The sequence below is a fragment of the Narcine bancroftii genome, chromosome 5, assembly GCF_036971445.1.
Source record: "Narcine bancroftii isolate sNarBan1 chromosome 5, sNarBan1.hap1, whole genome shotgun sequence".
NCBI classification, from domain to species: domain Eukaryota; kingdom Metazoa; phylum Chordata; class Chondrichthyes; order Torpediniformes; family Narcinidae; genus Narcine; species Narcine bancroftii.
In genome coordinates this window covers 49,489,446-49,511,247 of record NC_091473.1, presented here as the reverse complement: position 1 = coordinate 49,511,247, position 21,802 = coordinate 49,489,446, and the positions used below count along the sequence as shown (strand labels likewise).

Here is a 21,802-nt window from a genome sequence, read left to right as displayed (position 1 = left end):
ATTATCTGCACTTGAGAAGTAAAAACACAATGCTGTAGCAAAGATAAAGGTACATAACCAACGTTTCAAGCTTGAGCCCTTCTTCAAAGTATGAACGAGGTATGAAGGTATTATCCAAGTAGACACATTGTTTCCTCATGTTCCTACCCCACTGAATGCGTATTATCTTACCACAACTCCATTTTTTTCTCCTCTGGTCCATTCTCTCCCAACATACATCTGTGATAGCTCACATACCCTCCATCTAAAAAAATATTGACCTGCTGCTGAGTTTCTCCAGTATTGTGCTTTTACTTCAATCACACTGTCTGCAGACTTTGGTGTGGTACTTCATTCAAGAGAAAATAGTCTCAGCCTATCCAATAAACGGCTGGATGTTTTGTGCTCAACATTCCAGCATCTGCAGTGTTTTATGTTTCTCTTTACCCAATCTGCCCATTCTCACTTACAACTGAACCCCTCCAGCCCTGATAGCAGGAGAAAAGCTGGTCTATATTCATTGGAATTTTGAAGAGTGAGAGGTTATTTAATTGATAAGTAGAAGAATCTGACAGAGTGGAGGGTGTGTGGCTCTTTCCTGTGGCTGCAAAGTCAAGAACCACACAGAATGAAGCTGAGGAAAAAGAAGTCTCATATCAAGAAATGGCATAAGGGAAACATTTATTCTCTCAAAGGGTTGTGCATCTTTGGAATTCACTACACCAGAGGCAGTGGCTGCTTAATCGAGGCTCAGATCAATCTGTTATTGGATGAGGAAATGGATGAACAAGTCTTTAAGAAAATGTTCAGACGTGATCTAATTGAGAAGCTCGCTGGCTATTTTTCCTCACGTAATTGCACATCCACATATCCACATGTTGCTGTATAAAGTTCCCATGTACAAGTAGGTTACTTTTTCTTAACCTAGAAAAGTGGAAAATGGAGCAAAAAAAAATTACTGGAAGGACTCAGTGGGCGAGCAACATCTGTGGAGGCAAAAGAGATGGTGTTTCAGGTCGAGACTGCATCCAGTAGTTCTTTCCTTCACCTTCCAGCATCTGAAATCTCTTGTGTCTCTGAGGTCTAAATTTAGCTTGCATATCTTTCAGCACCAACTGTGAATATTTATTTGACTTTTCATTTATATTTATTATTTCTTTTTTTGTGTCATGTCATATTGTGGTAATTCATACTATGTTGTTATGATGCATCAGTGAAGCTGCAGTAGGAAAGAATTTTGGTGCATCTGGACATTGTACTTCTACATGTATTGCAATACACTCTTACATATTCATACAGAGGTTCTATGCAAACTTTAGAAGTTTTGTTCAAGGTTTCTCTTTGCCTTTCGTTGTAATGCAATAATATATAAAATGTAATATAAATGATATGCTTTAACTTATGTCTGTCATAAGGCAAAGAGTCACCATGACCATTGCCTGGCACCCCTAATAATAGGAGATACAGAAGAAAAGATAATTCCCTTCAGAAACATTGCGTGTCCGTGATTTGCTTCCAGCACTATCGTGGTCTCTGCAACCTCCTGTTCAATCCAGTGACAACCCAAGCTCCAGATCCAAACCTCCAATGTGATCTGGAAGCCTTCAGCTTACTCAGCACTCTTTAAAATCCTGGATCCGATACCTGGTTCCCAAAAGCCAATCTTCAGCAGCCTGCAGGCTGAGTGGGTCCTTTAACCGCAGGTCAATGACAGCCTGCAGGCTGAGTGAGTCCTTCAGCTGCTGAGCCCATCACTAGATTTTGGAACCTTGTGTTGACTTTAGATCAGAATCAGAGTTTATTGACATGTCACAAAATTCTTGTTTTATGGCAGCATCACAATGCAAACATTTCCCATTGCTCCTTACTTTTGGCATGTCCAGTGCTAAGGATGGTGATATATTTAGTTGTTTTCATTTATTTCTCTACAATACTATGAATATCTCATTCTAAATTTACATCCGGATGAAATTCAAAGAAGGTAAGTGAGTGAGTCTTGAATATAGAATAAAAAACAGAGGTTTGGATTTTACTGCTCAGATTTCTGGGGCCTACTGGCCAAATTAGTTGTGTCAAGCTGTGGAACTATGACAGGTTGTCCCAGGTTCTTTCAGAGTTCCATTCATGAAAATTGTACGTAAGCCAATTTTCCCGCAAGTCAGAACATCTGTTTACTTTCTTTCTTTTTATTAATCATATTATAGGTAGATAATACATGAAGAGAATAGTACATAATCAAGAAGGGGAAAAAAATCACTATATGACATCATATAACATATTGCATTACACCACAAATAATGAAAGTGTCTCTCATCTCCTCAAACTGAAATCTTTAAAAAAAATTTTTTTAAATTATATAAAACCCTGTAGTAGCCCACGGCCCTCTCCTCATGCCGATGCAGGAGAAGGCTGACAAACGCGATGACTGGCAAAGCATTGTGCGGGCTGAAACACCCATTTCCATAGGCTGCTGGCAGAGTGGCGAAACTGACCAATCACTGCTGGTGGATCGCAGGGGGCCCAATCAGGGCCTGGGCATCCAAGGTAACCAATCAGCAGCCGGCCCGCTCAAGCCATGGCCTGGTGGTGGCATAGCCGAGCTGACTATAAAAGGCAAAGCTGACACTGAATAAACTCGGTGTCGAATACCCTCTACTGTTGTGTGTGTCTTTCTTCTCCTGTGGATTCGAGCTACAGCCTTAGGACTATAACCGAGTGTATATCCTAGCTGTAACCATGGCGACCTTGCTACAGTAGTGATCTCAACAACATTTTAATCGCTAGCCACACCTGTATCAAGCATGCCGCCCACTTAATACAATTATTTTCCAGGCTGAGTTATTTCGGCCTAACCATCAACCCTGCCAAGTGCCAGTTTGGCCTAGAGACATTGATTTACTGGGCCATCGTATTGACCAACAAAGAGCCAGACCATTACCCACTAAGGTGGATGCTATCCGCTCTTTTCCCATGCCATCAACGTTGAAGGGAGTACAAGAGTTTTCAGGTATGGGCAACTTTTATCGCCTCTTCATACCTGCAGCGGCCTGCATCATGAACCCATTCTTTCTCCTCATGGCAGGACCCAGTAAAAACATACAATAGACCCAGGAGGTGACTGAGGCCTTCCAGTCCACCAAAAGTGCCCTAGCCAATGCCACCCTCCTCGTGCACCTGCGGACAGACGTCCTGACCGCCCTCACGACAGACGCCTCCACCACAGCGATCGGGGGTATACATGAGCAACTGGTGAATGGACAATGGCAACCGCTGGCCTTTTTCAGTAAACACCTCGGGCCACTGGAGCTCAAGTACAGTGCCTTTGATAGAGCCTTATACCTGGCAATTCAACACTTTCGTTACTTCCTGGAGGGCAGGAAGTTCAAAATTTACACAGACCACAGAACCCTTACCTTTGCCTTCTGTAAGGTGTCAGATCCGTGGTCAGCCAGGCAACAGCAGCACCTGTCCTACATTTCTGAATTTACAGTGGACATGGAACACATAACTGGCCAATCCAACATGCTAGCCAACGCCCTATCCTAACCAGCTATCTTCGCGGTGCTTGACCCTACCCTTGACATCGACTATGCAGCCGTAGCTGACATTCCGGCATACCGGACAGCGCTCACCAGTTTACAACTGGAGGACATCCAGATCACCCCCGGCAATCGCACACTGCTCTGTGACACCTCAACGAGTAAACCTCGCCCTGTCATTCCGGCTGCATAGAAGAGGCGGTTTTTGACTCAGTCCACAACTTGGCTCACCCCACCATCAGGACTACAGTCAAAATGGTGGCAAACAGATATGTCTGGCATGGCCTCCACAAAGAGGTCATCCTGTAAGCCAAGACTTGTACTCAGTGCCAGTCATCCAAATTCCAGACTCATATCAAAGCTTCACCACAGACATTCAAACCAGCATATCACTGCTTCAGCCACATGCACATTGACATTGTGGGGCCCCTACTTGTATCCAGAGGTGCACCATTTCACAATGGTCGACCAGATGGCCAGAGGTAGTACCACTATCAGAGGCTTCCACAGAAGCATGCGCACGGGCTTCACTCAACACTTGGGTAGCATGTTTCGGGGTGCCCGAACACTTTCGGACAGGAGGGCCCAATTCCAAAGCCACCACAGCACAACATATCACCCACAGGCCAACCGATTGGTGGAGAAGTTCCACAGTCACCTTAAGGCAGCCTCAATGCCATGCCTTACTGGACCTAACTGGACCGACGAATTCCCTTGGGTCCTGTTAGGTATTCGCACCGCACCCAAGGAGAACCTCAAGGCATCCTCTGCCAAATTAGTCTATGGTGCACCCATAGTTATAACGGGCAAATATGTGATGGCCCCTGAGGATTTAGGGGAGCCCCCGACGACCACATTGTCCCAACTACACGAGCACCTAGGTTCCCTGGCCCCTGCTAAACCTAGACCCCAAGGCCAACCCTGCACTTATGTCCCAAAGAACTTTACTGACTGTAAATACATGTTTGTTTGGCGCGGGGCTCACCGGCCACCTCTACAGCAGCCTCACGTGGGGTTGTACCATGTCCTCAGACACAACGGCTCTACCTGTGTTTAGGACATTGGCAGCAGGGAAGAGACTTTCGCACTTGACCGGTTGAAACTTGGGCTTTGACCAGCCTATCACTCACCTGACCCCTCGGCGCACTCCGATCACCATTTCTAGTGTGGGGGGGGGGGTGTCATGTGTCAGTCTCCACCTTGGGCTGACACAGGAAATGGCCATCAAACGCAATGACCGGCAAAGCATCCACCGGGCTGAAACACCCATTTCCATAGCAGCCGGCAGAGCGGTGAAACTGGCCAATCACTGCCAGTGGATTGCAGAGGACCTGGGCATCTGAGGTAACCAATGAGTAGCCGGCCTACTCAAGCCACGCTCGGGTGGTGATGTGGCCGAGCTGACTATAAAGGGCAGAGCTGTCACTGAATAAACTCAGGGTCTCCATAGCTGCTTGGTACGAGCTCACTTCGCTGATCAATGGAACACTTGGGGTCCGACATGCAGAGAAGTAGACTCAGTCAGTTAGCATCCATGGTGATGGCATCTGCGGCCACTGCCAAGAAATTTTCAAAGCATCGTAGCCATAGTTTAAACGTGTTTGGGATGTCTGACGACTGGGGGTCAATGTTGAGCTTCTCAGGTTTCAACTACTGTTCCATGCTTTTTTTTGGAAAATTTTAGATAAGAAGATTAATATGCCATTAATAATCACAAAAAGCTGATATTGTGAAACTATCAGGCTTTTATTAACCAAAGACAGGAACCATCTACAACCTTGTGAGCTGATCAAAGCAAAAAAGTGAAACATGTAAGGGTCTATGTGTAGGATCATTCTTAGGAGGCGTGTCCAGCCGGCAACAGCCAATCATGACACAACAGTGGTTTACTACACAAAGTAGGTGGATTAGAATCTTCCCATTTAAATAAAATAGCTCTTCTAGACAACAATGTAGAAAAGGCTACAACCAGATGTATGGAAGTGGGAACTCGTCCCACTTCTGGAACTATAATTCCAAAAATAAGAGTTAATGGTTAGGTTGCAAATTAATATCCAGTATAGCTGACAAAGTCTTAAAAATATCTATCCAATACCTCTCCAACATAGGGCATGACCAAAACATGCGAGATAGAGAAGCCACATCTGATTTACATCTATCACAAATAGAAAAAATGCGGGCCAATTTATCTTTCAACATATGAGCCCGATGTACTACTTTAAACTGAATCAAAGAATGATGAGCACATATTGAAGAGGTATTAATTAATCCAAAAATATTCTCCCATGATTCCTCTAGAAGATGTAACTGAAGTTCCTCTTCCCAGGTCCTTTTAATTTTGTCATCAGAATTTGATTGCCATCAATAACTTATAAATGTTACCTATTAAACCCTTATGAGAAGGGTTCAAATGAAAAACAGGACAATCAAATCTGGTTGGCACGTGTTGGAAAATTAGACAGTAAAGTATGCATAAAAATTCTAATTTGGAAGTATCTAAAAAGCATGACTTAGGTAAATTATGTTTATTGTGTAGTTTTTCAAAAGGCATTAATCTACCATCTATAAACAAATCTGGAAAAGAGACAATTCCTTTACCTTTCCAAAAAGAGGCTTGATGTTTGAAAAAAAATTAAGAGAAATGGTACTAAATAAAATAAAAAGTTTCAAGTCAAAGAACTTATGAAATTGAAACTAAATCTGTAATATATGGTTAAGTAATGAGTTGGAGGTATGCCTACTAATCTTGGAAAGTGTAAAAGGAAGAGCTGCTAGAATATCCGTTTTCTTTAGCAACCCATATTGTAGTACTCTGTGTTCACTTGATATAATTCTTTCACTGCTTTGAATAATACTACACATAATTAAACTAATTGAAAGTATACTGAATCCATTTGTTAATGACTGGACACAGTATTTTGATAGTACAGTATTATTAGATTGAAAATGCTTTCAAAAGTAGATGAGAATTTTCATGAAGTTGAATTTCTGTAAATACTGTAAAGTCATTTCTAACCTGTATGCATGTTTTGAAACAAAACAAACTGCTGGAGGAACTCAGTGGGTCAAATATAATCAGGACGTGGTGGGGAGAGGAATTGTTGAAGATTTGGGTCGAGAACCCACATCAGGACTGAAAGTGAAGAGGGGAGGGGGAAAGCCAATAGTTAATAGGTGGACTGAGGAAGGCTGCAGGCCGACAGACAAACAGAGCTAGGTGGGGAGGGGCACGAGGTTGGGATGGAGTTGGGAGACAGTGGGAACATAAACCATTCCTTTTCCCCCACTGATGTTGTTTGATCAGCCAGCAGTTTCTTTTTTGCTCCAGATTTCAGCGTCTACATTCTCTTGTATATCCAAATTATGGAACTCCCTGTTATATCCTGAAATGATACAGACTGTACCTGTGAGGTTTCAGCTTGTATGTTGACCACAAAATCACAAGATACATTTGCAAGATCATTTAACTCGTATTCTATGCAGTCTTACGTTAGCTGATGCCTCCATTAATGTAGCTAAATGTCCATTCCAATGTTAATCACTCTTTACATTAAGAGCTATCTATGATTGGGTCTGAAGCTTATTATTAGTTTGAATCTGTATAATCTTGCCCTACTTTCACAGTTTAATTTGGAATTAATTTTCTGATTAATTAATTCCAGTCTATTAATTATCTTATATATTTTGACAGTGGTACAATAGATACCAGCTTTCCATCATGAAAAGGTCAAATTTGCCAATCTTATTTAAGGTTGTTTTTTAGCCTTGTGACTTTGTATAGAAAACCATTGTTAGACAACTATTCATTGGCTACAGCTCTGCCTTTGGAAGTATTGTGCTCAATAAACCCATCCCTGAACATGGGCCTCAGCAGCCCCTTCTGCAACTGGATCTACGACATCCTGTCCTGCAGATTGCAATTAGTAAGGCTTGATGATATCTTCCACAGTCAAACTTAATACCAGGCCCCTAATGTACTCCCTGTACAGCTATGACTTACTCTATATACTCATGTAATAGTCAATTCCCCCCTTTTTTTTGGCACAAAAATCATGTTTTCCAGATGATCCGTGTAAAAGTTGACCCCCACCCCCCCATTTTTGGCTCCAACTGCCGCCCATCCGAGCATCCAACGACCTGACCGCGGATCCTCTGCTCAGCTGCCCCATCTAAACTCCCAATGCCCCAACCACCCATCCACCAGAGCTCCTGATGCCCTGACCGCGAGCCCTTATCTCAACTGCCCTCCCACTGGAGCTCCCGATGACTCAATCATGGAGCTTTGCCCTGGCTGCTGCCGATGGACTGACCACGGATTGTCACCCCGGCTACTTGCCCACCCGGAGCTCCCAACCCTCCGAATGTGGATCCTTGTCTCAGCTGCCTGTCCATCCAGGCTCCCAACACATTGAACGTCGAATTACCCCATAGTCCTGGCCTTCCGAGCTTCTGACGCCTTGAACGACACAGATACCTACCATGGTTAAAAGTAATATCCCTCCTCTCAAATTTCAACCAGAAAAATAGGTGTCTAAAACTCGACTATTACAACAGTTCTTATGGATACTTATGGATGCCCCTCAAAAGTATGACCTGTGTAAAAGTTGACCCCCTGCCAAAATTTGACCCAAAAATTGATCCAAAAATTTTGACCATAACGCATGTATGGTACTTCACACCCACCTACAGCAGAGCCACTTAATCATCCAAGATAGATAAAGGCTGCATGTTAAAAGAATCAACCCCAGTTTAGGTACAGAGGGTCAACATTTTAGGTCACAACCCATTATGATCCTGTTGAAAGGATCCAACCAGAAATGTCCACAATATTTCTTGCACTGATCCTGCTTGCTGCTTGACCCACTCACTGATTTGCTCCAGAAAGCTTTTTTTTTTGTCCCACTTTTCATCATTTGCAGTCTCCTGAGCAAAATCTGACATTCAAAGCTGTCCAAGAGATTACACTTCCTAGTATGACCTCTAATCTGTTGTTCTATCTTCAGTCAGGAATGGATCTGACTGTCAGATTTTCAAACTAACGCAGTGAATTGATGCCCAATGGTTTTTGCTAGCAGCATTTTCCAGAGGTCCACCATTCATGGATTAAACAAAAAAAACTAGTATTTTTTCTGCAGTTACATAGACAAAGACCTTTACCCCAGCCTGTACTCTGTCCCCTCCCTCCATGACTTTCCTTATCTAATCAGTCAAAATGCATTGTGAACAGAATAAAACCCAGTAGTTCTCAACCTTCCCTTCCCACTCACATGCCACCTTAAGCAATCCCTTACGAATCACAGAGCACTGATGGCATAAGGATTGCTTAAAGTGGTATGTGAGTGGAAAGAAAAAGGTTGAGAACCACTGATATAAGCCTGAGCCGGCCCTTTTGAAGTCACTCTCAGAGCTTAGAGCAGCACAGTCTCACAGCTGGCTCTGTGGAGTTTTACATCAAATGAAGCCTGTTGTATAGTTTTTGATTTTGTGTTTTTGCTTCTGACTGACAACGCACCACACTTCCTCCCATCCTCTAAAATGTACAGAGTTGGTAGGTTAATTGGGTGGAATTGGGTGGCAGTGGTTTCATGTGCCAGAAGGGTCTACTACCATGCCATATTAAAATATTTTTAAATTGTCTGGATGTTGTATAACTTGGAAGTATTTCCATGGATATGCTGACCATGTCCCTGTACTGATATTGACCATGGGGCTGTGAGTGGTGTTGGAGATGGGCAAACTGATCCCCACTGTGGTTTTTGTTGCGGAGCACATAGTCGCCGTCAGTATTGAGGGAATCATTATTGAGGATGGTCATTTGTGAAATGCTGCAGGAACTCAGCCCATCTTACAGCTTTCATAGGAGGTAAAGATTTATTACTGATGTTTCAGGCTTGAATCCTGAATGAAAAAATGGTATCTTAATTAAAGGCTGGGGAAATAAAGGAGGTGGAGGAGTCCAGACAAAAGGTGTTAATTGGATATGATTAAGAGGAAAGGTGAGAATTGATTTTGGATCTGTGAAAGGGGGAAAAGGGAAGAAAGAAAGAGATATCCTTTTTAGATAGAATTCATGTGATTTTACCAGTCTGAAGAATGTCTGACATCTCAGCAATGGTATTTCGCACACGAACAACCAAAACTAGAAATTTCCATTTCCTTACACATGTTTAGACAGCATACCGGAAGTGCGGTAAGTAAAGAGGTGGGACTTGCAACGAGCATCATCGATATGTGCTATTCATTAACCCATTGTTCATGGAATGCTTGCAGTTCACTTTAGACTGCAGGCATTCTGGGAAATTTACTGGGGATTTAGGAGGTAAAATATTGGGAATGGGAATGGCATCCTCATTCCTGTTCTGACCTTTTTACATAGCATACGTTCCAGGAAAATGGCAATAATTTCCTGGAATGCAGTGGCTCTGTGTAAAAAAAACATAAGAGATAGAAGAAGGTAGGAGACAGGAGGGTCATTGCAGAGTCATTCAAGGAGATTTCTTTTTTCTGGATGTCCCAGGATTTTTGAGAGTCGTTGAAGTTGTACTCATTTGGGAAATGTAGTGTATTCCATCACATTCTGACATATCCTGTTAATAAATGGTGGGAAAGGCTTTGGGCTTGCAGGAGGTTTAAGTTTTAGTTTAAGCTTGTCACATCATACCTTATACAGAGAGAAGAGTTCTGTGATCATTTTAACAGGTCAACTCTGATATAAGCCTGAGCCGGACATAGAAAGTAGAAAGAAAAGAATACAATTACAGAGTATAAAATTACACTGAGAAAAAGATCAATTAGTTCATTCAGGATCCTGATGGCTGTTGGGAAGAAACTGTCTTTAAGCCTGTAGGTGAATCTCTGACATGTTCTCGTAGACCCTGTTAATGTGGCTGGGCTGATGAGTTTCTGGTCAATGTGACTTCCAGGATGCTAATGTAGGCAACTTGGGGATGCTAATAGCTTTGAATGTGAACTGCATTGTACAGTCAGTTTGTTTACATTCATTATCTGTTTACAGTTATTTTATTTGTTTACATGTTTATGCTGTATGCAGTTCATTTTTTGCTCTACCAATTAGTGGTAATTCTTCCATGCCCTCAGGAAAAAGGAATCTCAGTGTTGTATGTGATATCATATATGTAATCTGACAATAAATCTGAATTTTAAAATCAAAATTGGTATGTGCAAAACAATGAACTAAAGGCTTAACAGAGTCACATACTTGTGCAAATCATTGTTAGTCTTGAGTTTAGTTCCACAGCTTTACCCATAAATTGTATTTTCATGCTTTTTTAAAGTAATTAATATGTCTTGGTTCATATGATGAAAAAAGATTATGAATATAAACTTCAATCAGAGATTCTGACAGGAGGATTTTAGTGTCTGTTTTTCTGTCCATCAGACATAGTTCATATTTGATCATGGGACGACAGAGGAAAAAGAAGGGGAAAAACAATATTATTTGCAGTACTTGATTATCTGAGAAGGAAAGCTTCAATTATTGTGAGATGTTTAATTGCTTTTATGTATTCCTGTTTATCACATGATTTCAAATCCAATCTACTTCATAAACTCGAAGGAAATTGTCAATTTGGAGGTTTAAATAAATGATAAAATTCAGGAAAAAACGAAGGTTTAAACATGGTGTGAGAAATGGAAATGAAAGGCAGCTAGCATGAGGCAAGAACTCTTTTAAGTACTGGGTTGAGCTGCTGTTTAAATGTCAGTTATTTGATTGCGACTTTGCTCAGGGGAATAAGCCAGAATAAAATGAGGTTTTGGGTAAACTGGTGAAAAGATGTGGAATTCCAGAGAGCATGAATCTCTTCAGCCCTTGGAGACTTGCTGCAGAATATTTTAAGCTAAATGAATTGATCGTAATACAGTGAGGAACTGCTCTGTTTGCCCATATTCATCTTCCAAAGTCATTTTCAGGATTAGGAATTAGCATAAAATCACATCTGCTAAGGTTAGTTGTTGGAATTGTTATTTTGTTTTGTTAGCTGCAGTGGGAGTTGAAGATTTAAACTCCTCTTACACACTTAAGGTCTGGTCCAGCTTCAGCATTTGCCTTTTCAAAGAAACAATCACTTTTATATTTTTTGTTTTGGGGTGTAATTCAGATCAGTTAAAATTTGAATTGTTTTGCCATACTTACCTTTCAAACTTCAATAAGCGATCACCTTGAAAATTTATGATTTATTTTGAAGTTTTTAATGTATTAGTCACCTCTTTGCAATTTCAATCAGAAAAAAAAAAATTAATTGAACAAGAATAGCTCATTCGTGCTCCAGCCCCAAGCTGAAGCCTTGGACAGGTGTTCAAAACTCCGTAGACCTAATGAAGCATCACATTAGCAAATTAAATTCAGCATTAGATCTCCGACCCAGAACTTTATGACTTAAGCTAATCTCTCCTTTTCTTTTAAAGCCTTTTACTATTCTTCGTTTTGAGCTGAGTTCCTTCTTAGTTTTGATTTGCAGCTGTTCAGTGTATCATCTGCACCCAGAATGGATGCAAATTAATTTCATGCTGCCTATGTACACTTTTTGTTGGACAAGTAAATAATTAATTATGGATTTTGCATGCAATCCTAAATCGTCAATAACATTTGAAAGGTTAGTAAATCTGTCGTTGTCACGAAAAAGACATGAGAAAAGCAGCCAATGGAAAGTATATCATGGGTACGGTTAGTAATCCTACCTCCCAACATTAATATCTCAGAAAGAACCCCCAAACTCCCGAGCTGCGTATTATTTTAAATCCATTGAACATACATAGAACATCGAGGAGTACAGCACATGAGCAGGCCCTTCAGCCTATGATGTCTGCACTGAATACAATAACATAAAGAGCTAAGTCTCTCTGCCTGCACATGATCCATATCCCTCGTTTCTGAATATTCATGGGTATCATCAGAAACATTCTTGAAGTACTACTGTCATATCTGCTTCCGCCACTACCCCTAGCAGCCCAACCATCTCTCTGGGTGAAATAATTCTTGCCCTGCATGTCCTTTAAACGTGTCCCTTCTCACCTTGTGTAACATTCTATAACTTCTCCCTTCCCATCGCATTCTTATCCTGGGAAAATAATTCTCCCTAACCTATCAATGCCTCTCATAATTTCATGTCTGAAGTATTTCGTATCAGTGGGGTAGGGGATGTAATATCAATAAGGAGTCATTTTTGAAAAAAAAAGAGCAATTTCCTAATGTAATTCTCAAAATTCTTCCATCAGTTTTAACTCGTTTTTTTTTAACCTATCTATTGCCTTGCTTATTGTCTCTCTGTTTCAGAGAACCAGGCTCTTCAGCCCACCAATGTACTTTTCTATACTACTTCGATGTACAGGAGTATCTGTAAAATATCAAAATAAAATACCAGGAGATGTGTGGTTGTGCAAACAATGAATGCAGTGTTTTAAATAAATTGAGCAGTATTTTAAGTCTATTCATGACAAAATACCTCATAGAGTGAGAAGAGTTCTTCTGTGAGCAGACTAACAGGTTATCTCTAACATTCATACAGCTGTGCAAATAACACGATTACAAATAATAGGATTGCAATGAAAAGAACAATCAATAACACCAAGCAAGTGCTATCATGGGGTTCACTGAAGAATCTTAATACTTGTGGGGAAGAAATATCTTTAATCTTCTTTGTGTATGTTTTCACACTCTTCCCAATGGGAGGAAGGAGAAGAGAGTGAGTCCAAGATGTGATGGGCACATTCCTAGGCAGTGGAAGATGTAGCATGGAGGGAGAAACATACAAACCATTATTCTACAACATGTAAAGTAATGTACACCTTCAAGGCCACAAGTTCTCCTTTGTACGCTCAACTGATCCTGAGGTGAATTTTAAAATTGATCATTTCCCTGTATTTTGTCGCAGCTGAGTCACAAAAGTCCATGTCTGGTTTGAATGCACAATTCCTGGAGGGCTTTAACATTGGAGCAGGTTACACATATTTGCTCAGCCTCCTGGTGTTTGGAATTACTGTAAATATTTACATACAAAATTGCTTCACCAAGCAAACAGTTGGAGGAGTTACAATCACATGTTCAAGATTCAATTTATTGTCATGTAATAAAACAGTGACATATTACACAGAATTGCTTTTTCCAGCTATAAAGCTCACAGATTAGCCATCGGCAGAAATTTCCTGAAGCGCCTCTTGCACTCAGAGAAAGAGAAGCAAAAGAGAGCACCCCCAGAGTCACTGAGGGTCTGTGGATTTTCCTCCAGCACTCCTGCAGCCTCTGCAGCCACACAGAGCCCAGTCCAAACCATTGGCAACCCAAGCTCCAGATCGGAATCTCTGAAATTATCAGGAACACTTCAACACCTTCGGCACACCCTCACATCCCGGTTCTGATACCTGGTAACCTTCAGCCAGTTTTGAGCCACTCCGCAGCCTGGCATGAGTCCCCCAACAACAGTCTCCAGCAGCCCTCACCCTCAGTGGGTTCCTCACCTTGAGTTGTCAGCAGCCTACTGCATGCATTGGTCTTGCAGCCTCAAAGCCCCTCACTAGTCTGCCGTGGTCACCATCCTGTGTGTTGTACCCTTCACTTCTTCTTCTCAGAAAGGGGGTGGTCTCCCTGTTTACTGGTGCCCTATGCCATACTGGAGTGTGCAACCCCTCGTGGCTGCTGCGATATAGGCACCACCATCTCAGATGCAGATCATGCGGTGGCAGGATTTTAAATAAAACTACTGTCGGCTCCTTTAACAGGCTCTGTCAGGTTACCTGTCAGCTGCCTGTGGTTTTGCACACATCTTCACAGAAATGAAGATAATTGGATTATATTGCATGCAACAGTCAGATTCAGATTTCAGATTTATTGTCAGAGTACGTACATGACATCACATACAATCCTGAGATTCCTTTTTCCTCCGGGCACGGCAGAATTACCACTAATTGATAGTGTGAAAAATAAACTGTACACAGCGTAAAATGTAAGCAAAGAACTGTAAATAGATAATGAATGTAAACAAACTGACTGCAATATCGAGAGAACGAAAAGAAAATCAATAAAGTACACAAGTAAGAGTCCTTAAATGAGTCTCTGATTGAGTTTGTTGTTGAGGAGTCTGATGGTGGAGGGGGAGCAGCTGTTCCTGATCCTGGTGGTATGAATCTTGTGGCACCTATACCTTTTTCTTGATGGTAGCAGTGAGAACAGAGCATGTGCTAGGTGGTGTGCTTCTTTAATGATTGCTGCTGCTCTCCGATGGAAGTGTTCCCTGAAGATGTTCTCAGTGGTGGGGAGGGTTTTGCCTGTGATGTACTGGCTGTGTCCACTACCTTTTCCAGGGTTTACGCTCAGGGGTATTGGTGTTTCCATACCAGACCATGATGCAGCCAATTAGCACACTTTCCACCACACATCTATAGAAATTTGCCAGGGTTTTTTGATGTCATACTATACCTCCGCAAACATGTCACAGGTTCTAAATGATAAAACATCAACGGTTGTCTTTTAAGTGCCATGTTTGATGATGCAGAGGCATGGTTAATAGCTAGTCTCAGTCTTTGGACAATCCACAATAAGATAGTGAGTTGAACTGAAATGTACATTATACATATGCACTGAAATTCTTACTTGTGACAGCCATACAGATACTAAAGAAACATCAATCTCAATTGTATGTTCAATTACCTCAATATGCTAAGAAGAAAAGAGATAAGAAATATAAAAGATATATCTTCACAGTTTCAGTTCGTGCAAAAAACAAAGTGATTTCTCATATTTCAGGTAGATCTTTTGGAGGTCCTGGAGTAGCTTAAGGCTAGGGTTAGGGTTGGACGGGGATGCACAAGAGACTAATAGCTGTTAGAAATAAGCCTTAATCCTTGAAGGTGCTGGACTTCTGAAGATTGCAGCAAGAAGAGAATGTGACCAGGACGATGGGGATCTTTTATGATGTTGGCTGGCTTGCAGAGGCAGTGTCTCACATAGTTGTTGTAGAGACTGTAATTTAAATATTATATCCACAATAAGGAAAACACTCATGAATTTTAACAGTACTAAAATTGGTGTCTACCTTCCTTTTATTCTGCTCTCCAACTTTTCTCAATGACCCCCAATGGTCTCCCCTTCTACACTCAGGCATGCCCCTTGCACCGTCCCTTTGCCTACCTATTGGCACTCCCACACGAACATGATTGTAACTCCTTGCTCTGACCTATGTGTGCGTATTACCAATGGCAGCCAGCTTCCATATGCGGATTATTTCCCATATGCATCATTCTGAATTAATAATTCGCGGAACCAGAACCAGGTAAGTACACGCCCGTGACAGCCACGCCCCCCCAACCCACACCTAGCCTCCGAGTCATGTGAGGAGATGACTGACTGGATCTGAACTTCAAAACGGTCTGGTGGGCAGACAGCCTGGCCTGATATAGTCCAGTATTGCCAGGCAGGTGTCAGAGGATCCGACACACAGGGATTCATTTGTCTCTCTGGCGCAGGCAGTACCAAAGCAAATGGAGCATCAATATATACTGGCTTTAAACAATCAATGAAAACAGTTAGCATTCCCATTCTGCAGGATCATAAAATATTTAGGGTGACAATCCATAACCTTATAGGTGCCGTTGTCTACTGGCTGGAGCAGCTAGTGATCTGCTTCATGATGCATGAACACATGTGCAGTGTTGCGAATCATTCAATACATAAACCGCGGTTATTGAACATCGGGTAGGAGCTGGTCTTAACACCCACATCATCTCCCAAAGACAGTGGACATAGCTCAACGGTTCATACAGCGGAGTCTCAATGCATGGCTCAATAAATTCATCAGGTAGAATTAGTGGGGTGTCATACACCAATTCTGTAGCCAAACACCCAAGGTGCTCTTTTACAGCCATGTACATACAAAGGAGAACCATGTGAAAATGTTCGTTTCAAAGAGACACATCATTCACTGTCATCAATGCAGCTTTCAACTGTCGGTGGAAATGCTCCACGAGGCCATTGGCTTATGGATGGTAGGCCATAGTACGAATGAAGATGGTGCCTAAAAGATCCATGAAAGCTCGAAACAACGTTGACTCAAACTGAGCCCCTTGATCCGTGGTAATAGTATCTGGGACACCAAAAGAAGGAACCCAATGATCAACAAAAGCCTGAGCAACAGTCTCCACAGAGATGTTGGTGATGAGGATGACCTATGTCCTTGAACATGAGATGCCTTTGATGGACCTGGCTAAGTTTGTCACTTTCCACATCCTTTTACACTTGAGTTTTCAAACAAGCCTGTGATGCAACCAGACATTATATTTCTATTGTGCAACTGCAGAAGTATTCAATGACATGCCAAATCTTCTCAGATTTCTTAGAGGTATTTGTGTGTCTTCTACAATGTTGCCTTCATGTTTTGGCACCAGGAGAGGTCTTCAGATATGTGGATGCCCAAGGACTTGAAGGCACTGACTCTCTCCATCTTTGACCCATCACACATTTAGGTGTGGTCCCTTTGCCTCCCCATCCTAAAATTCACAATGAGCTACTTTGTCTTGCTGACATTGAGAGCAAGATTCTTGTTCTGGTACCACATGCCAGACTCTCGATTTTCATCCTTTGTTCTGACTCATTGTTACCCATTTTTCACTCAACAATAGCAGAATTGTCAGAAAATTTATCAATTGAGGTTGAACAATGGAGTGTCATTTCAAGATCACAAGAAAAAGGAACAGAAGCAGGCTATTTGGCCCATCAAGTCTGCTTCGTGAAACATCCCTGAGCTAAACTGTTCTCACATCTAGTTCCAAGTTCCAGCCTTGTCCCCATATCCCTTGATACCCTGACTAATTAGATACCTATCAATTTCCTCTTTCAATTTCCCCAAAGATCTGGCCTCCACAGTTGCATGTGGCAATGAATTCCACATATCCACTACCCTCTGGCAAAAGAAATTTCTCCTCATCTCTGTTGTAAATTGGTACTTTTTAATTCTAAGTCTGGGTCCTCTTGTCCTGGAATCACCCAACAGGGGAAACATCTTATTAACATGCACTCTTTCCAATCCATTCAGTGTTCAAAATGTTTCAATGAGATCCCCTCTCATTCTTCTATATTCTAATGAATAGAGTCCAAGAGCTGCTAAGCATTCCTCGTATGTTATCCTTCTCATTCCTGGAATCTTCTGGTAAACCTCCTCTGTTCCCTCTCTAACCTTGCTATATCCTTTCTAAGATATGGGGCCCAAAACTGCACACAGAACTCCAGATGAGGTCTCACCAGTGCCCCATAGAGTGTCATCAACACCTCTTTATTCTTATACACAATGATGGTAATGAGTACTTGAAAAATTGATGTAAACTTTTATCTTTATTCTCCCACCATGAAATGAAACCTGGCAATTTTTGGCTGCCTTACAGACATAATTGAATAGCAGAATCTAGATTCAAGGTTTTAACCCACAATGTTGACATTTCCTTTCTACTCCACAGATGCTGCTTGACCCACTGAGTTTCTCCAGCAGATTGTTTTTATGTTCAGATTCTGGCATCTGCAGTCTCTCTTATTGAAAGTGTGATTGATAATCTTGTCATTCAGGGTTTTGGATTATTCAGGCAACAAATTATAGTGTGTGTGCTCTCCAACATTTCAGTAAATAGTGATTTTTTAATCAGTTCAATAAGAATATGCAGAAACTGGGGCCAAGTGGAATACGCAAACACACTGGGGAACCTCATCAGATCACACAGCATCCACAGGAAATAAAGGGCAACTAACGTTTCGGGCATGGGCCCTTCATCAGATATGATAGCAATTTTATTTTTTTAACCTGAGGAGTATTAGTATTCCTACCTGAAGCTCTCATTTTGTTGGAGAAACTTAGTCATAACAGAGAGCAGGCAACATTGTCAAAATGGATGGGATCAATTTTTCTTGGAGCATTTCTGGTCCATTGTAAAGATTAAAACCTTGTGTTTTTAACTCTAGTTAATTTTGTGCCTATCTCTTTAATAGAACCATTGTTTGCAGTGTTACCATAGGGACTATGATGTAATATGTCATAATATCCTCCCAGGCTAATCGCTTTCATTCTACACGATGTAAAGGAAGCGTGAGCACGAGAAATCTTTCTTTGAATTTTGCATCTCTTTAAAATTTGAGTATCTATATATGTTTCCTATCTTCATTATATAGTAATTGGTTTGTTATTCATTGTTATGGAAGACTTAATACGAAGCTAAACAAAATGTTTATCCGTTTTATCAACAAATTAAAACTACATAAGTAACAGTTACAGAGTTGGATTTATTGGATTAAAGAGATCTAAATTTGGAATATCGTAACTCATGCCTTGGAAGATGATACTTCGAAATTAGGATATATTAGAATAAGGAAAGTGTTGTCTATATCCATATCAATCAAAAGCATGGAGACAGCTCCCTTAACGAATACAAGTATTAATTAAACTGCTGTTACAACTTTGCGAGGTAACTTCAGTTATCCAAAATTTGATTTGTAGAATTTACTCAAAGTGACAGTTCTAATAAAAGGAATCATACAGCATTAGCTAATGGCACTTTCCCTTTGGAGCTGGTGAGCACTGTAGTCTTTTTATTGCAAGTTTATGGTTTTTCAGGCACCTACCTGGTTGTTAAGATGGAACCTAATTTGACAATTACAAATCTTGTCATGTTCTTCAAGGCTTGTCTGTTTTTTGGTTTGGAATTTACAATTACAATAATTCTTTTGACTTTAATTGACCCAGAACAATATAATTAAATAAAAACACATTTTGGAGTGTAATAAATTATAATAGTTTCTCCCAAACACAAGTTTTATCTCAGAGTTCAAAAATTGACAAAACAAATAATCCCTGTATTTAAGTAATAAATTAGTTTGTGAACACAATGTGGTAATCAGCTGTTTTGACCAGGGAAATTCAAGGTGTGAAACATCTTCCCTGTTGAGCTTCCTGTTGTGAAAGTAATATGGCTGTCCCTGCTCGAACCTGCTGCATGAAGAGGGAGGGAAAAGCCTGACCTGGGAGTTCAATATAAAGTAGACCACTGGCGAGCTGTAAAGGAATTGGTTATGCTTGGTAGTCATAATTTGACAGCATTATATCTCTGACAATCAAAGTGTCTACTTGTGCTCAATATCTCAGCATTCATGTCATTTAATTCCCCAATAAAGGCAAAGGCATTGTTTCGTATCTACTCCAAAAGGGTTTGAATTCTAATCTATATGTTAGTTTGTCTCATTTCTTGGAGCATTTGTCTCAGTTCCTGGACCAGGGAACAGGTGAAAGTCAAGCTGGGGTTACAAGCCAGTGAGTTAGGCTGGAAAATGGATTGATCTTTGGTGAAATTGGTCCCTGCTCATTGCTTATAGCCTTTGCTTTTGAGTAGCAATTCTGTACCCCTCTACACCTGTGCACAAGGAATGGACGTCTAGGTGAAAGAATGGAATGTGAGTGATATTCCAAAAGTGTCTACACTGAATGCAAAATAGAACGGGAGGGATTAAGCAAGAGGATAAAAAAGCAGAATTATGCATTTTTAAAAACTTTCCTTGACAGAACTTGGAACTGAGGAGGCTACACAAAATGTATTTTTATTTATTTGTTGTATCCTACTTTATTTTCCAGGCTAGTCAACTGGAAAAGAAGGAAACTGAGCTTCAAGAACTTCAATCTTTTTATAAAGAGCAATTGGATCTTATTGAGCAGAAGGTAAGGATGAAAATATTAATTTATGGGTACTGAGTTCCAGCATTGAGTTGCTGACAGCAATTGGTTGGTTCTGATAAAATAAATACAGTCAATTAGGATATTATCAAAAGGGTGTGTAATGCAGCAAGATTGTCATTGATTCCTTGCAGGAGGACTGTGTAGAATGTTATTGAACAGGAAATCAATAAGGATCCTTGTAATAGTCTCCTGTTTAGGAGTTTTTATTTTAATAACATTACAATATGCAGAGGGCCAGTCTCCATCAGAGACATCAGATATGAGCATTTATTTTCCCATTTTCCTTCAAGGGTTTAAAATAAACATGCAGATCAGTCCTTTTATGCTATAGGTATATGTGAATGTTCTTAATTAATTTGAAATGAAGGAGAAGTGTTCGTGAAGATGTTGAATCACTCCAAAGGCAGCGAGCGAAAGCCATGCCTGCTGGAGAAGGAGCACACAGCAGTTCAAACATTCCACCGCCTGTCACACATAATTTCTCCATCTGTGACAGAGACTGCAGATCATGCATAGGCTTCATTAATTATTTCTGGGTCTATAAGAAGAGTGGAAAACAAGACATCCTCTATCTTTTCTTTTGAATATTTTATTTTTGATTTTCAAAGACTCGTACAAATCCAAACAAACAACACAATCTCTTTCAACAATTTTCTTTCTTTGGCTTGGCTTAGCGGACGAAGATTTATGGAAGGATAATGTCCACGTCAGGTGCAGGCTCGTTTGTGGCTGACAAGTCCGATGCGGGACAGGCAGACACGGTTGCAGCGGTTGCAGGGGAAAATTGGTGGGTTGGGGTTGGGTGTTGGGTTTTTCCTCCTTTGTTTTTTGTCAGTGAGGTGGGCTCTGCGGTCTTCTTCAAAGGAGGTTGCTGCCCGCTGAACTGTGAGGCGCCAAGATGCACGGTTTGAGGCGATATCAGCCCACTGGCGGTGGTCAATGTGGCAGGCACCAAGAGATTTCTTTAGGCAGTCCTTGTACCTCTTCTTTGATGCACCTCTGTCACGGTGGCCAGTAGAGAGCTCGCCATATAAGACGATCTTGGGAAGGTGATGGTCCTCCATTCTGGAGATGTGACCTACCCAGCGCAGTTGGATCTTCAGCAGCGTGGATTCGATGCTGTCGGCCTCTGCTATCTCGAGTACTTCGATGTTAGGGATGAAGTCGCTCCAATGAATGTTGAGGATGGAGCGGAGACAATGCTGGTGGAAGCGTTCTAGGAGCCGTAGGTGATGCCGGTAGAGGATCCATGATTCGGAGCAGAACAGGAGTGTGGGTATGTCAATGGCTCTGTATACGCTAATCTTTGTGAGGTTTTTCAGTTGGTTGTTTTTCCAGACTCTTTTGTGTAGTCTTCCAAAGGTCCTATTTGCCTTGGCGAGTCTGTTGTCTATCTCATTGTCGATCCTTGCATCCGATGAAATGGTGCAGCCGAGATAGGTAAACGGGTTGACCGTTTTGAGTTTTGTGTGCCCGATAGAGATTTGGGGGGACTGGTAGCCATGGTGGGGAGCTGGCTGATGGAGGACCTCAGTTTTCTTCAGGCTGACTTCCAGGCCAAAC

At 41.4% G+C, this 21,802-nt stretch overlaps 1 protein-coding gene across 5 annotated transcripts in view; it reads left to right on the top strand.

The window, feature by feature from the left end:
* Window positions 1-21,802, top strand: part of LOC138763362 (MICOS complex subunit mic25-like) — a 680,065-nt gene that overhangs the window by 193,249 nt on the left and 465,014 nt on the right. For all 5 annotated transcript variants that reach the window (XM_069937360.1, XM_069937363.1, XM_069937361.1 and 2 more), the window contains exon 5: window positions 20,138-20,221. In XM_069937360.1, coding sequence (XP_069793461.1) covers window positions 20,138-20,221 — 84 coding nt within the window. The remainder of the gene's footprint in view (window positions 1-20,137; window positions 20,222-21,802) is intronic.